The 17,527-nt window shown below is 39.3% G+C and overlaps 1 protein-coding gene across 1 annotated transcript; it reads left to right on the top strand.

Annotated features, from left to right (window-relative positions):
- The first annotated feature begins 2,645 nt into the window (after nucleotides 1-2,645).
- LOC100472980 (putative gustatory receptor clone PTE01) lies at nucleotides 2,646-10,238 on the top strand. Its single transcript, XM_034657725.1, is given in 4 exon segments — nucleotides 2,646-2,702; nucleotides 3,823-3,972; nucleotides 9,261-9,657; nucleotides 9,659-10,238. Coding segments are annotated over 3 exon segments (1,005 nt in total). The 5' UTR covers nucleotides 2,646-2,702; nucleotides 3,823-3,910; the 3' UTR covers nucleotides 10,205-10,238.
- The last annotated feature ends 7,289 nt before the right edge of the window (nucleotides 10,239-17,527 follow it).

The raw sequence follows: 17,527 nt of genomic DNA, 5'->3' as shown, positions 1-17,527 counted from the left end.
TCAGGTTTTAGCATGGGAAATGTTAATATGGATGCCAATATTCCTGATATTATTTCATCATCAATGCTATTTCAATAAATCAAAATTGCAATAGAATTTTTAAGTGGAAATCATCTTTACATAAAGAGCCTTCCTTGTGGGTATGTGCCTAGAGGAGGCCGAATGAACTTCCCTCTGGGAAGAGAGGGCACTCATAAGTCATTGAGCTGGACCAAAAGCACTTTTTCCTCCTATGGTTCTCCAAGATTGTGTAGTCTTCAGGGAGTGGAGTTCATGGACCAGTTCAGCTAATTATGAGCTCTGCATCCACGTCTCCAGGCCACAGTTCCACAATCAATCTGTGTCTCCAGCCTTCCAGGTTGCCAGTCCCTGTCTAGTGGGCTTCATCCCTGTGTCTCCTCCCAGAGTAGTCATCTCCACCAGGAGGCCTGGCCTGAGTCTGTCTGTCTGCCAGTCCTAAGGACAGACCCTCAGCCATTGTTGTTCACCAGGTAGGTGAGGGGCAGCCCCCTTCCTCCTTGCTCATGCACCAGCAAAGTCACAGCGCAGTCAGTGATGCCATGGCGACAGTGGATGGAGGAGGGGCTGGGGGACCATTGTTTCCTTATTGTCAGGTGAGCAGAACATTTGGTTAGACAGATGGTAGGGTACCAACATGTGAAGTTTTCACTCCAAGCACTGCGAAGTTTATATTCTTTCTAGTGAGAATTTAAGAACTCTCATTCAGATTCTGCTTTCCTCCCACAGTGGTTCTAGCTCCACAATGGCAGGAAACCGGTCTCTCTGAACTGTCCCTGAGTACTCCAAAATCATGAAGTGATGAGGACGATGAAGACCGTAAGCATGATATCGTTAACTTTCATTGGCTTCCTAGGAGGAGGCTCTGAGCTAAGTGTTCTGTGTAGCTTGTTTCATTTCATCTGCATAACCCCCTCCCCCCAAGGAAGAGGACTGCACATCATCGTCATTTTACAGATGAATTAGGGAGTACAAATGGGTTAAGGACTTAAATAGACATTTAAGTCATGGGGTAAAATGGGTATGAATTCAGATTTGAATCCTCACATCCAGGCTCCAGACACAGGTCTTCTAGCCATTATTCCCTCCTACCAACCCAGTCTGTCATTTCTCCTGCCAGGTCACTTCAGGCAGAGACCCTCTGTGCACTGTGATTTTCCCTTTGGAGGTTTCCAGTAGACCTCAGAGGAGAGTAATGGGTACCCCTTGCACCTGCCAGACTATAGTAATAGACTATAAGAGAACAGCTGAGATCAAGATAGGGATCATAGAAGGGTCAGCCAATTATAATTTAGAGCAGGTCTCTCTCTTGTCCCTGCTCCTACATTTTCCTTACACTGTCCTCTTTCTCCTTCATTCTAGTTGCAAGGTTTAAACAGTACAGTGGAAATATATATGATGAATGTGTATAGAAAGTGCAAAATAGATTTCAGATATTATTAATAGGCTAGTTTCATACTATTTGATTAAAATATCCTGTGATCTGAAGGTACGGATTTCCCTAGATCTTTGACAGGACATTTTATTTTGTCCTTATACACGTAGATACTGAGTGGAGGGAAATACTGAGTCTCACTCATGTCTGATTTCTCAGAGCCTATACTATCTTTGGCACAGAGTAGGCTACAAAAACAAAAAGAAATACATCTCTGTTAAACATTAAATAACCCCTTAATTTTTAAGTTAACATACATAAACATGAGTTTATCAGTCATCAAATGCATTCAAATGACTGAGCAATTTAGGGAGAATTAGGACTTCTGTATCAAGAAACTGGTAGTATTTCCATTTTCTCAGTTAATATTTGGGGCTGTAAGAACACTTAACATGAGCCCTACCTTTTTAACAAATTTTGAAGTGTTCATATGTTATCGTTGACTTTAGGTACAATGTTGTAGATCTCTAGAGCTTATTCGTCTTGCCTGACTGAAACTTTGTGCCCTTTGATTAGGAACTCTCCATTTCCCCCTCCTGCTGCCATTCTACTCTAACTCTATGAATTTGACTATTGTAGATACATAAATGGAATCATGGATTATTCATCATTCTGTGATGGGCTTATTTCACTTAGCATAATATCCTTAAGGCTCACCTGTGTTGTTTCAAATGACAGAATTTCCTTCTTTTTCAGGCTGAATAGATATGTAATATACTATATATATATATATACACACACACACATATATACACACACACATATATATACACATATATATAATAGTATATACTATACAAGTATAGTAGTATATATACAAAATAATATATATATACATACATTTTTGTATATATATGATTTGCATTTTTTTGATGAATAGTGATATTGAGCACCTTTTCGTATACTTGCAAGCTGTTTGTATATCTCCTTTGGAAAAATGTCTATTTAAGTCCTTAACCCATTTTAAAAATCAGGTTATTAGTTGTTTGTTTGTTTACCATTGGGTTATAGGAGTTCCTTATATATTTTGGAGATTAACCAATTTTTTAAAAAAGATTTTATTTATTTATTTATTTGACAGAGAGAGAGACAGCCAGCGAGAGAGGGAACACAAGCAGGGGGAGTGCAAGAGGAAGAAGAAGGCTCCTAGCGGAGGAGCCTGATGTGAGACTCGATCCCAGAACGCCAGGATCACGCCCTGAGCTGAAGGCAGATGCTTAACGACTGAGCCACCCAGGCACCCCTGGAGGTTAGCCAATTATTGGACATATGGTTTGCAAATGTTTTCTCCCATTCCATAGGTTGCCTTTTCACTGATGAGGAACTGAAGTGCACTGATTTGCCACAGGTCTTAAATTTTTGCTGAGATCAGGTGGAAATGTGTCTTTAAATCCCATACCCGTTCTATTATCTGTGATGCCATTCCTATATCAAGGATATTAGGACCACTCCTAGATAGCTGCAGTGGACCTTGCTGGCACATTTCCATACAGGTTTTCCCCTCCACGAATAGTGTTAATCGATTAGTAGTGCATGTTCTAAATGTTGAAGTTTGATGAGGAAAAAGAGAGTGTCACCTGGTGAGAGAATGTTAAATGAGATATCAACAGCAATATTAGTAATGTATTAGGGTTCTCTAGAGAAACGGACCTAACAGGATGTGTATATATTTACATAGAGAGAGATTTAGGAAATTGGTTCACATGATTATGGAGGCTTGCTAAGTCCAAGTTTTGCAGGATAGGCTAAGCAGGCAGGAATTACAGGAAGAATTGCAATTCAAGTCCAAAGACAGACTGCTGGCAGGATTCCTGTTTCCTCTGGGGAGTCAGTCTTTGTTCTAGTAAGGCCTTTAACTGATTGGTTAAGGCCCACCTACATTATAGAGGGTAATCTGCTTTACTCAAAGTCCACTGATCTAAATGTTAATCTCAGCCAAAAAATACTTGAAAATACGACCAGATTCTTGATACAGAAGTCCTAATTCTCCCTAAGTTGCTCAGTCATTTGAAAGCATTTGATGACTGATAAATTCACATGTTTATGTATGTTAACTTAAAAATAAAGTCTGAGTTTTTTATTAAGGTGTATGAAACTTGACAGTCAGGAGTATAGGCGCTATTCCTCCTGAGAAGTGGAAGGCCTCAGACCCTACAAAGGATATTTACTTTCCTTATGATCCTGGTCCATTAACATTAACAAGCCTTCAGAGATTGGGAGAACTCAGACCAATTTGGTTAATTATGAGCTCTGTGCATTGAGCTTTCAAGCCCACACAACCGTAAATAATCGGCTTGTGCCCTGCGAACTTTCAGTTGGCCAGTCCCACCCAGCACAGTTGGACCTGTATGTGTGCCTTCTCTTCCCAGAGCCACTGTATGCATCAAGGGGTCCATACGTGACTCTGTCTTCCTGCCAGTCCTGAGAACAGAGCCTGAGCCTTCATCACTCGCAGGCATGAGAAGGGTGATGGATCGTCATTCCTTTGTCATGGCCCAGCATAGAGGCCCCACAGTCCAGTGAGTGATGTTGGAGATACTGGATACAGGAACAACCTGGGGAGCATTGTTTCTTCATCATCAGGACAAGCAGGACAGTTGGAGTAGCCGGATGGAAGGGCACCAATGTGCAGGTTCAGCTCAGAGGCCTGTGAAGTTTATATTCTTGGTTCTGGTGGGAATCTGAGAATTGTTATTCAGAGTTCAGCTTTCCTCCCACACTGGTTCTAGCTCCTGTAGGAACGTCCCTCACCAGAGCAGGAAATAAGTCCCTCCAAACTGTCCCTTAAGCATTCCAGAATGGTCATGAAAGTGATGATGAAGATGAGCAAGGGAATGATGCCAGAAGACCATACACGTTATCGTGAAACTTTACTAAGGATTCCAGTCCTAAGCTCTGAAATAAGTGATTTATGTAGACTGTTTCTTTTCACCTGCCTAGGCAGCCCTAACACATTCTTGTTTTTTTACAGATGAGGAGAGGATTATAGCCTTTAATGTAACTTGTCCCAGGTTGTGGGATAGAATGGGATGAAGCCAGGTTTGATTCAAACAGTCTGACTCCAGACGCAGTGCACCTGGCCAGTATTCTCCCTTTGCCAATGCAACCGACCATTTCACTTCTCTGGTCATTTCATCCATGCACTCTTTACTCACTGTGCTCTTCTCTTTGGAGGTTACTGGTAAACCACAGTGGTCAACTATAGGAAGGGCAGCTGAAGATCGCTGGCAGGGATCACAGAAAGAGCTGGCTCATGACAGTTTAGGATAGATTCCTTGTGAGTCCCCCTGCTCCTGGATTTTTACCTCAGCTGTCCACTTCCTCCTCCATTCTTATAAGTTAGTCCTTCTCCATTTCAAAAAGAGACAACATCAATGTCTCAGGTTCTACCCACACTCAGGAAACGGAAACTATTAAAAGATGTACAATAGATGTTTTATTGGATAAGATGTATGGATCTCTGCTTTAAAATTTTTTAACAGAGTAAAGAAGTTAATTGCATGTGCCTCAGATCCACAATATAATTTCAAGTCCTATCATCTCTACTTATTATCTAGTGAGCTGGAGCAAGTTCTTAGTATCTCTGAGCCTCGAAATTGTCATCTGAATTGATTCCTAGTTGATACCACTCCACTAAGTAAAGACTATGTAGATACGAATATTTCCAATGTGGTTAAATATGTGATGGATACATACAGTAAGGGCAAACAATTCTGATATTATTATTGATAATATTAATATTGTTAACACCAACTTTTATACCCTTCAACCAAAATATCCTGTGATCTGATCATCTGGTTTTCAATGGCTACCTGAAAAAAATTTAATTTTTATCCCTATACAAGTTAAGTACTGAGTGCTTGGAAGGAAATGACTGAATCATATTCATTTATGATTCCCCAGAGCTTATATCATCTGGCACAGAGTAGGCAACAACAACAAAACCCCCAAATATGTTAATTGTTGAATAGACCCTTCTCTGAGTTACAGGAACAAAGCATAGTCAGTATGGCTTTGCATGCACTGGTGCTTTCCTGCCTGTACCTTCATCCTTGTTAGGGATGGCCCATTGGACAAGAGATAAGAAAAAACAGCCCTTGTTTGTATATATGTCATAAACATTCAATAAGATCTATTATTTTTTTTTAAGTAGGCTTCATGCCCAGTGTGTTGCCCAATACGAGGCTTGAACTCACAACCCTGAGATCAAGACCTGAGCCTGAGATCAAGAGTTGGGATGCTCAACCAACTGAGCCACCAGGCAGCCCTCTATTATTTTCTATTTAATAGCATCTACAACATTCAGTTATTCAAAAATCATCATGGTGATTTTTGTAGTATGTAAAAGAAGAGGCAGGATGAGAAGGGGAAGATAAATTTTACTGTGTAGGCTTAGGATTTCTAGTGCCCGGAGACAAGAGAGCATCCAGATTCTCTGCCATATAATCCAATAAAAGGTTATTAAAACTTTCTTAGGATTGTATTTCATCAGTAAACCCACAGTTACAATAATGATTCAAATTCTGGTTATAGGGGGGTGTGGGTGCTCTGTCGGTGAAACGTCTGCCTTGGACTCAGGTCCTGATCCCAGCATCCAGGGAAGGAGCCTTGGATCAGGGCTCCCTGCTCAGTGGGGCGTCTGCTTCTCCCACTTTCTCTGCCCCTCCCCCTGCTTGTGTGCTTGTGCTCTCTCTCTCCCTCAAATAAATAAATAAATAAAATCGTAAAAAAAAAAGAAAGCAAAAAACCAAATTCTGATTACAAAACAATGACAAAATATTTATTAAGTTCTACTTCCCTTGGATGCCACACATCTCTGACGATGACTGTTAACCTTTCGATTTCCGGAGAAGTGAGGCCAGCACAGACAGGTTGAGGGATTTACTACGTATTCCTGTGAATTAGGGTACTGGACCAGTGATTTTCAGGAGCACTTGGGTCAGTAATATGGTAGATTATAGGATTTCCTAAGAATAGTAATGCACTTTTCAGCCCAGTTTGAAAATCTGAGATATGGAAATATTATTCCCTATGTGAATTTTTATACAGAGCTATCACAGAATGACTATTATTAGATACTTGAGAAATATTTTTGATTCTGATTCTATACTTTAATAATACAGTGTAGTTGATAGCAACTATTTTTTCTGGGAAAACAAATGTAGGCAGTAAGTAGTGAAATTGAATTTGCATTGATTTTTATAACACAAACGATATCCTCCCTGCAGATGTCATATAGAAATTATCACTTGGATGATATGCAGAAAGGCAAAAGGATTTTCATAGGGTTGTTGAAATAAGGAATTGATAAACAAAATGAAGTTAATTCCTCAATTAATACTATGTATCACTTAAATTGTTATGAGCTAGATTTAAACACAATGTTGTAGTAAACCTAGTAATATACTATTTAGGTAAATTTTCAAGAAAACCCCTTGAAAACACACAAATAATAACATTATGGAAACACCAAAAGAAAATATACTCACCTAATTTATGACAGTGGTTGCTTTGGGGGACAGGTGTGCAGGGCAATGAGATCATGCAGGGGTTTAAAGAAAGCCAAAATTTTATCAGTAATATTTGAAATCTCTATAAAATATGAGTTTGGAAGCAAATATTAGTAAATGCTTTTATTTTTAATATAGCTACTGGGTATTTATTATAGTAATAATACATAATATTCATTGAACATATTCTAAGTGCCTGGAAATATTTTAAGGCATTGTTCTTGACCCTGGCTGTATATTAGTACCACCAAGAATTGTGCATGTAGAGATTTAATTGGCTCTAGGCAGTTGATAGGACATCAGTACATTTTTACAATATTGACGGGTAAGTGTCATAATCAACTAGGATTGAGAACCAGGGATCTGAGCACTTTATGTTTTATTTAATTTCCTTAAACAACCCAATAAGGTAAGTTCAGTTGTTATCATCATTTTACCGATGTGGAAACTCCCCAGGTGTTTGTTATGTACTTTTCTCTTTGGCATTTTTCTCTAAATTAAATCATAGTGTGATTTGTCAAGAGAAATGAATGTCAGAGTTGCCTTCAGGAAATTGATTTAAAAATAATTGTATTCGGGGCACCTGGCTGGTTTAGTTCGTGGAGCATGCAACTCTTGATCTCGGGGTTGTGGGTTTTGCTTCAGTCTGATGTGGAGATTGCTTCAAAATAAAATCTTAAAATATATATATATATATTTAAGGAGAATTGATTTTATTATCTATTTATGTATTTATTTATTTTCAACAACATGGATGGACCTAGAGGGTATTATGCTAAATGAAATAAGTCAGAGAAAGACAAATACCATATGATTTCACTCATATGTGGAACTTAATAAACAGAAGAAATGAACAAACAAAAAAAGACAAATGAACAAACCCCCCCCAGATTCTTAAGGGGAATTAATTTTAATTTTAATTTAATTTATTTATTTATAATAATTTTTAAAATTATGTTAGTCACCATACAGTACATCCCTAATTTTTGATGTAAAGTTCCATGATTCATCACTTGCGTATAACACCCAGTGCACCATGCAATACGTGCCCTCCCTAATACCCATCACCAGCCTATCCCAAGGGGGAATTAATTTTTAAAAGAATGAATTAAGGAGAATTCTCCTTGTTTCAGTCAAGATTGAAGTTAAGGAAGCATAAGAAGGCTGGATTTCAGACCTGGTTTGGGGGGCCTTGTATGGTCCTAAATTCCTTGGTTATAAATAAGAGAGTTGGATTTCATGAGGACGCAGCACTTCCAAATGTTTAGGGTTAGAAATACATATAAGCACTTTTACCAATTCCAAACCACTACAAAAAAGAGACCAAAATACCAACTAAACAAACAAACAAAAAAACCCCAAAGACATAGCATAATAAAAAATTATTATAAAAAATAATAATAATAAATAAATGTACTTCTATTACTTCAAAAAAACCCCACCCAAACCCCAAAGAGCAGTGTCAATTTCCCTGAGATTGTGTAGGGTTGATATTTAATCCTGCGTAAACTGAGAGATAGGAGGAAAAGTATTTTTTAAAAGTTATTGTTTAATGACCCACGGCTGCATTGTACAGGCATGTCAGCTATGGGGTCACTGACAGTGCATGATTTTGTGCATTTAACCAACACATACTTATCAAAATTTGAAGTCTATCTGGCCGCAGTGAAGAGTTATATTTGAAAAAACTTTAAAAAGACAACACACATATTTGAGTGAGCATGTATTTCCATGGAGGAGAAATGTCAGAAAACCAGAGAGTGATGAAAAAACCCCTGAAGATAATTAACACGTTAAAAAAATCTTTCTGATTGTAAACATTTGATTTTAATTTAGAATGTCAGTAATGTATTTCTAGCAATTATACAGTTTATCAATATTCTAAAGGGACTTTCTTGCACTTATTTGAATAAAATAAGGCTGCTTCTAAGTCCTTTAATTAGAATGATTTTTTTTTCCTTAGAGAAGAATGTTTCTTATTTGGTATGTTTCTTTAAAAGAGTATTTTATGGTCATCATGGATTTATCATTTATCTCTAAATGTTCTTGCTTCTCTAACATTCTTCAGTTGAGTGTCTTTAAAGTGTGTATAGAGAGATGTGAAAAACATAAACCAATGAGGAAACAGTTCTAAGAAATAGGATGTGTCACACTGAGAAATATTGCTGAAGGCACTAGTGTGTATGACCTCAAGTGTGAATATTTTACTTGTGAACTGCTTGAATACACAATAGGGACACAGTGCTGGATGCCCATTTACTTGATTCATTTTCCAACCCCCTTTTCTTTTTCAAAAGGTGTCCAAGCCACATAGAACAACAAAATCTAACGAGTGTCTCAGAATTCTTCCTCACGGGACTCTCAGACGATCCAGAACAGCAGCCCCTTCTCTTTGGGCTGTTCCTGTCCATGTACCTGGTCACCGTGCTGGGGAACCTGCTCATCATCCTGGCCGTCAGCTGTGACCCCCACCTCCACACCCCCATGTACTTCTTCCTCTCCAACCTGTCCTTGGCTGACATTGGTTTCACCTCCACCACCATCCCCAAGATGATCGTGGGCATCCAAACTCAGAGCAGAGCCATCTCCTATGTGGGTTGCCTGACTCAGATGTCTTTTTTTATGCTTTTTGGGTGTTTGGATAGTCTCCTTCTGGCTGTGATGGCGTATGACCGGTTTGTGGCTATCTGTCACCCCCCTGCACTACATGGTCATTGTGAACCCCCGCCTCTGTGGCTTGTTGGTTTTGACCTCTTTTTTCATCAGCCTGTTGGTCTCCCAGATGCACAATTCAATTGTGTTGCAGCTTGCCTACTTCAAGGATGTGGAAATTTCTCATTTCTTCTGCGATCCTTCTCAACTCCTCAACCTTGCCTGTTCTGACACCTCCACCAATAACATAGTCATGTATTTTGTGGGTGCCGTCTCTGGCTTTCTGCCTATCTCAGGGATCTTTTTCTCTTACTATAAAATTGTTTCCTCCATTCTGAGAGTCTCATCCGCAGGTGGGAAGTACAAAGTCTTCTCCACCTGTGGCTCCCACCTGTCAGTTGTTTGCTTATTTTATGGAACAGGCCTCGGGGTGTACCTCAGTTCAGCTGTCTCACGTTCTCCCAGGAAGGGTGCAGTGGCCTCAGTGGTGTATACTGTGGTCACCCCCATGCTGAACCCTTTCATCTACAGCCTGAGGAACAGGGACATCAAAAGGGCCATGCGGAGGCTCTTCAGCAACACAATTTAATTGCAGTACCTGTGCCATCCATCTGGAGTGTAGGCTGGAAAATGCAGCAAAACTAAGCACCTAGACTGGCAAATCCTACCCCTCACCACATCATTTTTGTAGTTGTCATGGCTTTCATCTCTCTCCTTGTTTAACATCTGAAAATTGCTTTTTTTCATATGTCTTAAATGGAACTGGGGGAGTGTTCTGGGGTCCTTTGTATATCATAATCACTGCATGACTGAATCCTGTTATATCTATGGAGACACTTTGCTCTATCATTGGTGAATCAGGCGTCCCAGAAAGATGAGCAATTCTCTTTTTATATATTGAAAATTCACATATTTTGCACAGTTCTTGTGTATTTTCCATATAAGTCACTTATTTATCCAATTGGTATATGCAGGTTATGTGGGAGGATGCATATCACTTGTTCTCAAAATAGGTATTTATTTATTTGTTTATTTTCAAATATAATTAACATTCAGTGTTATATTAGTTTCAGGTGTACAATATAATGATTCAACAATTCTATACATTTCTCAGTGCTCATCAAGATAAGTGTCCTCTTTTTTAAAAGATTTTATTTATTTATTTATTTATTTGTTTATTTATTTATTTATTTATTTATTTAAAACAAAGAGAGCACATGAGCGGGGTTGGGGAGGGGCAGAGGGAACCAGAGAAGCAGACTTCCCAGGGAGCAGGGAGCCCAACTTGAGGCACAGGCTCGATCCTAGGACCCTGGGATCATGACCTGAGCCAAAGAGCGACACTTAATCGACTGAGCCACCCAGGCACCCCAAGATAAGTGTACTCTTAATCCCCTTTATATATTTCACCTATCCCTCCATCCACCTCTCCTCTGGCAATCACCAGTTTGTTCTCTGTATTTAAAAGTCTGTTTTTTTTGTTTGTCTCTCTTTTCCTTTGTTTTGTTTCTTAAATTCCACATATGGGTAAAATCATATGGTATTTGTTTTTCTCTGACTTATTTAATGTTATACCCCATAGGTCCATCCATGTTGTTGCAGATAGCAAGATTTCATTGTTTTTTATGACTGAATAATAACCCATTTTATATATAAATACACACACACACATGCCACATCTTCTTTTCTTCTTTATCCATTTATCTGTCAATGGACACTTGGGCTGCTTCCATATCTTGGCTATTGTAAATAATACTGCAATAAACATAGGAGTGCAAATATCTTTTTGAATTAGTGTTTTCACTTTCTTTGGGTAAATACCTACTAGTAGAGTTACTGGATCATATGGTAATTCTATTTTTAATTTTTTGAAGAACCTCCATACTGTTTTCCACAGTGACTGCACCAATTTGCCTTCCCACCAAAAATGTAGGAGGTTTCCATTTTCTCTACATCCTCAACAATACTTGTTATTTCTTATGTTTTTTATTTTAGCCATTGGACAGGCATAAAGGAATTTGTATTTCCCTGATGATTAGTGATGTTGAGGATATTTTCAAGTGTTTGTTGGCTTTTCAAGTGTTCCATGTCCTGTAAATTCATCTTTATCATGACCCTAGTATCCTATCCCCCTTACTAATGTCTTTATACACTGTACTATTTACTAACTTCAGTCTAATAACACATTTTTACTATGGGCTAAGTATTCTAAATGCCTTAACACCCCATATCTCCCTCTCTTATCTACCTCTACATATCCACCACGTGCTTTCCCCTTGAAATACCCTCTGTCATATATCCACACACAGGTAAATAGCGTCCATCCCTCCATATCCAATTTAATTGGGTATACACTAAAATTTTCTTCATATCACTTAATGACAAACCAATCTCCATATTCCTCAGCAAAGAGATCTCTGAGTCAGGAAAGATGCATAGATAGGACTTAGAAGGTTACAAATTGCCACTATCCACATCTCAGTTTATACACTAGAAAAAACAGATAAACTAAAACCACAGTTTATTTATATTTTCAAGGGCTGAGAACCCAGAGAAAATCTAAAGAAAATATACTCTGGAGCGAGTTGATTCCTTTCTAGTTAGCAGAAATCAGAACCACTAGGGACATTTGTTAAATTTGGCCATGGAATGGCTGCAATTGGCTTACTGTTGGTGGAGGGGCTCTCCTGGTATAACAGAAACCAGGGAGTCTAGCAGGAAAGTGAAGTCTGCAGAAGTACCAATGGAGAGGAAGTTCTACCCATTTGGCAATTTGTCTCCTAGGAATTTTTGTTGTGTGGCGAATTTGGGACTATACTGGAAAGCAGACAGATATGACATGAGTCTTGAAGTGCTTGGAGCACAAAGTTCTTACAGAGGCTGAGACTTGTATGGTGGGCAGTACCTGAGATGCTCCCGGTGATACCCAACTCCTGGTTTTCTTGCTCTTGCATGTGTCCCTCCTATTGAGTGTGAAATAGACGTGTGAGAATGTGCAAGAAATGTTGGGAAGTCACTTCCAGGAATAGAGTGGAAAAAAATATCGCTTTCTTCCTGCTGCCTCTCTTTTTTTTTTTTAAATTTTATTTTATTATATTGTATTAATCACCATACAGTACGTCCCCAGATTCCGATGTAAAGTTTGATGCTTCATTAGTTGTGTATAACACCCAGTGCACCATGCAATACGTGCCCTCCCTACTACCCATCACCAGGCTATCCCCTTCCCCCACCCCCTCCCCTCTGAAGTCCTCAGTTTGCCTCTCACAGTCCATAGTCTCTCATGTTTCATTCCCCCCTCTGATTACCCCCCTTTTCTTTATCCCTTTCTTCCCCTACCGATCCTCCTAGTTCTTATGTTCCATAGATGAGAGAAATCATATGATAATTGTCTTTCTCTGCTTGACTTATTTCACTTAGCATTATCTCCTCCAGTGCCGTCCATGTTGCAGCAAATGTTGAGAATTCGTTCTTTCTGATAGCTGAGTAATATTCCATTGTATATATGGACCACAGCTTCTTAATCCAGTCATCTGTTGAAGGGCATCTCGGCTCCTTCCATGATTTGGCTATTGTGGACAATGCAGCTATGAACATTGGGGTGCATATGGCCCTTCTCTTTACTACGTCTGTATCTTTGGGGTAAACACCCAGTAGTGCAATGGCTGGGTCATAGGGTAGTTCAATTTTTAACTTTTTAAGGGACCTCCACACTGTTTTCCAGAGTGGCTGTACCAACTTGCATTCCCACCAACAATGTAGGAGGGATCCCCTTTCTCCACATCCTCTCCAACAATTGTTGTTTCTTGCCTTGTCTATCTTTGCCATTCTAACTGGCGTAAGGTGGTATCTCAGTGTGGTTTTGATTTGAATTTCCCTGATGGCTAATGATTTTGAACATTTTTTCATGTGTCTGTTAGCCATTTGTATGTCTTCATTGGAAAAGTGTCTGTTCATATCTTCTGCCCATTTTATGATTTGTTTATTTGTTTCTCGTGTATTGAGTTTGAGAAGTTCTTTGTAGATCTTGGATACCAGTCCTTTATCTGTGGTGTCCTTTGCAAATATATTCTCCCATTCCGTGGGCTGTCTCTTAGTTTTTTTGACTGTTTCCTTGGCTGTGCAGAAGCTCTTTATCCTGATAAAGTCCCATAAGTTCATTTTATCTTTTATTTCTCTTGCCTTTGGAGATGTGTCGTGAAAAAGGTTGCTCTGGCCGATGTCATAGAAGTTGTTGCCTATGTTCTCCTCTAGAATTTTGATGGATTCCTGTCTCACATTGAGGTCTTTCATCCATTTGGAGTTTATTTTTGTGTATGGTGTGAGAGAGTGGTCAAGTTTCATTCTTTTGCATGTAGCTGTCCAATTTTCCCAGCACCATTTATTGAAGAGACTGTCTTTTTTCCACCGGATGTTTTTTCCTGCTTTATCAAAGATTAGTTGCCCAAAGAGCCGAGGGTCCATTTCTGGGTTCTCTATTCTGTTCCATTGGTCGATGTGTCTGTTTTTGTGCCAGTACCATGCTGTCTTTGTGATCACAGCTTTGTAGTACAGCTCGAAATCCGGCATTGTGATGCCCCCAGCTTTGTTTTTCCTTTTCAACAGTTCCTTGGAGATTCGGGGCCTTTTCTGGTTCCATACAAATTTAAGGACTATTTGTTCCAGTTCTTTGAAAAATGTCCTCGGTATTTTGATCGGGATAGCATTGAAAGTGTAGATTGCTCTGGGTAGTATGGACATTTTAACTATGTTAATTCTTCCAATCCATGAGCATGGAATATTTTTCCATCTTTTTATGTCTTCCTCAATATCTTTCAAAAGTGATCTATAGTTTCTAGCATATAGGTCCTTTACGTCTCTGGTTAAGTTAATTCCAAGGTAACGCATGGTTTTTGGTGTTATTGTAAATGGGATGGATTCCCTAATTTCTCTTTCTTCAGTCTCGTTATTCGTGTATAGAAATGCAACTGATTTCTGGGCATTGATTTTGTATCCTGCCACCTTACTGAATTGTTCTATAACTTCTAATAGTTTGGGAGTGGATTCCTTTGGGTTTTCCATATAGAGTATCATGTCATCTGCAAAGAGAGACAGTTTGACTTCTTCTTTGCCGATTTGGATACCTTTGATCCCTTTTTGTCTTCTGATTGCTGTTGCAAGGACTTCTAGTACTATGTTGAATAATAGTGGCGAGAGTGGGCATCCTTGTCGTGTTCCTGATCTTAAGGGAAAGGCTTCCAGCTTTTCCCCATTGAGAATAATGCTTGCAGTAGGCTTTTCATAGATGGCTTTTATGAGATTGAGAAATGTACCCTCTATTCCTACACTCTGAAGGGTTTTAATCAGGAAAGGATGCTGTATTTTGTCAAATGCTTTTTCTGCATCAATTGAGAGGATCATATGGTTCTTGAGTCTTTTCTTGTTGATATGATGTATCACATTGATTGATTTGCGAGTGTTGAACCATGCTTGCATCCCAGGTATGAATCCCACTTGGTCATGATGGATAATCCTTTTAATGTACTGTTGGATTCTATTAGCAAGGATCTTGTTGAGGATTTTGGCATCCATATTCATTAGAGAAATCGGTCTGTAATTCTCCTTTTTGAGGGGGTCTTTGCCTGGTTTGGGGATCAAGGTAATATTAGCCTCATAGAATGAGTTTGGTAGCTTTCCTTCTGTTTCTATTTTTTGAAATAGCTTTAGGAGAATAGGTATTATTTCTTCTTTGAATGTTTGGTAGAATTCCCCAGGAAAACCGTCTGGGCCTGGAGTTTTATTATTTGGAAGGTTGTTTATCACTGACTCAATTTCTTCATAGTTAATTGGCCTATTTAAGAAATCTATTTCTTCCTGTTTCAGTCTTGGTAGTTTATAGGTTTCCAGGAAGGCCTCCATCTCTTCCAGATTGTTTAGTTTTTTGGCATATAGCTGTTGATAAAAGTTTCTAATAATCCTTGCAATTTCAATGGTGCTGGTCGTGACCTCTCCCTTTTCAGTCATAATTTTAATAATCTCAGTCCTTTCTCTTTGTTTTTGGACAAGTTTTGCCAGTGGTCTATCAATTTTATGGATTCTCTCAAAGAACCAGCTTCTAGTCCTGTTGATCTGCTCTACTGTGGTTCTGGTCTCTAATTCATTGATTTCTGCTCTAATCTTGGTCAACTCCTTCCTTGTCAGTGGGTTAGGCCTGTCCCTCTGTTGCTGTTCCAGTTTCTTGAGGTGAGAATATAGAAACTGCATTTTAGATTTTTCTATTCTTTTGAGTGAGGCTTGGATGGCTATGTATTTCCCCCTTAGGACTGCCTTTGCAGTATCCCATAGGTTTTGGACCGTTGTGTATTCATTCTCGTTGGTCTCCATAAATTGTTTAATTTGTTTTTTGATTTCCTGGTTTATCGAGTCATTCTTGAGCAGGATGGTTCTTAGCCTCCAAGTGTTTGAGTTTCTTCCAGGTTTTTCCTTGTGGTTGAGTTCCAATTTCAGAGCGTTGTGGTCTGAGAATATGCAGGGGATAATTTCAATCTTTTGGTATTGGCTGAGACCTGTTTTGTGTCCCAGAGCATGATCTATTCTTGAGAATGTTCCATGGGCATTTGAATAGAATGAGTATTCTTTGGTTCTGGGGTGTAGTGTTCTATATATATCTATGAGGTCCAACTCGTCGAGTATGGCATTCAAAGCCTTTGATTCTTTGCTTAGTTTTTGCCAGGGTGTTCTGTCTATTTCTGATAGTGGGGTGTTGAGGTCCCCTACTATTACTGTGTTCTTATCTATATGTCTCTTTATTTTGGTTAAGAGTTGGCTTGTGTATCTTGCTGCTCCCCTGTTGGGGGCATATATATTAATAATTGTCATATCCACTTGTTGAATACTTCCTTTAAGAATAATATAGTGCCCTTCTGTATCTCTCTCTATGGCCTCTAGTTTAAAATCCAGTCTATCTGATATGAGAATTGCTACTCCAGCTTTCTTTTGAGGTCCATTTGCGTGGAAGATGGTACTCCATCCCCTTACTCTAAGTCTGAATGCATCTTTGGGTTCAAAATGAGTCTCTTGTAGACAGCAAATGGATGGGTCATGTCTTTTTATCCAATCTGCAACCCTGTGGCGTTTTATGGGAGAGTTTAAGCCATTTAGATTGATAGAGATTATTGACAGATATGATTTTAATGATGCCATTTCTCTTTAAAGTCTTTGTATCGGTTGTGACTTGCTGCTCTGTATCACTCTTGGGGCCTTTTTACCTTTATAGAGCCCCCCTTAATATCTCCTGTAGGGCTGGTTTCGTGGTTACGAAATTGGTTAATGATTGGCGATTTTGGAACGTCTTTATTTCTCCATCAATTCTGAATGACAGCTTTGCTGGATAAAGGATCCTTGGCTGCATGTTTTTCTCTGAAAGAGCTTTAAAAATGCCCCCCCAAGCCTTTCTCTCATTCCAGGTCTCTGTAGACAGGTCTGACGTAATCCTGATACCTTTGCCTTGGTACGTGAGAAATTTCTTTGCCCTGGCCGCTTTCAATACTGTATCCTTGGATCTAATATTTGCGAATTGCACTATGACATGCCGTGGCGTAGGTTTGTCCTGGTTGAGCTTGGATGGGGTCCTCTCTGCCTCTTGGACACGAATGCTTGTTTCCCTTGCTAGATTAGGGAAGTTTTCAGCTACAATTTGTTCAAATATCTCTTCTAGACCTCTGTTTTTCTCCACCCCTTCAGGGATGCCGATGATTCTGACATTGGATCGTTTCATAGAGTCAGTAATCTCCCGTAATCTACATTCGTGGGCGTGGATTTTTTTAAGACCAGCTTCTATTTTCGTTTTTTCTTCTACTAACCCATCCTCCAATTCGCTAACGCGTTCCTCTGCCTCGGTGACCCTGGCCGTCAGAGCCTCTAGTTTTGACTG

This window comes from Ailuropoda melanoleuca, chromosome 4 (genome assembly GCF_002007445.2).
Source record: "Ailuropoda melanoleuca isolate Jingjing chromosome 4, ASM200744v2, whole genome shotgun sequence".
NCBI lineage: Eukaryota > Metazoa > Chordata > Mammalia > Carnivora > Ursidae > Ailuropoda > Ailuropoda melanoleuca.
Note: the sequence above shows the minus strand (reverse complement) of the source record. Positions and strands in the feature narration are given on the sequence as shown.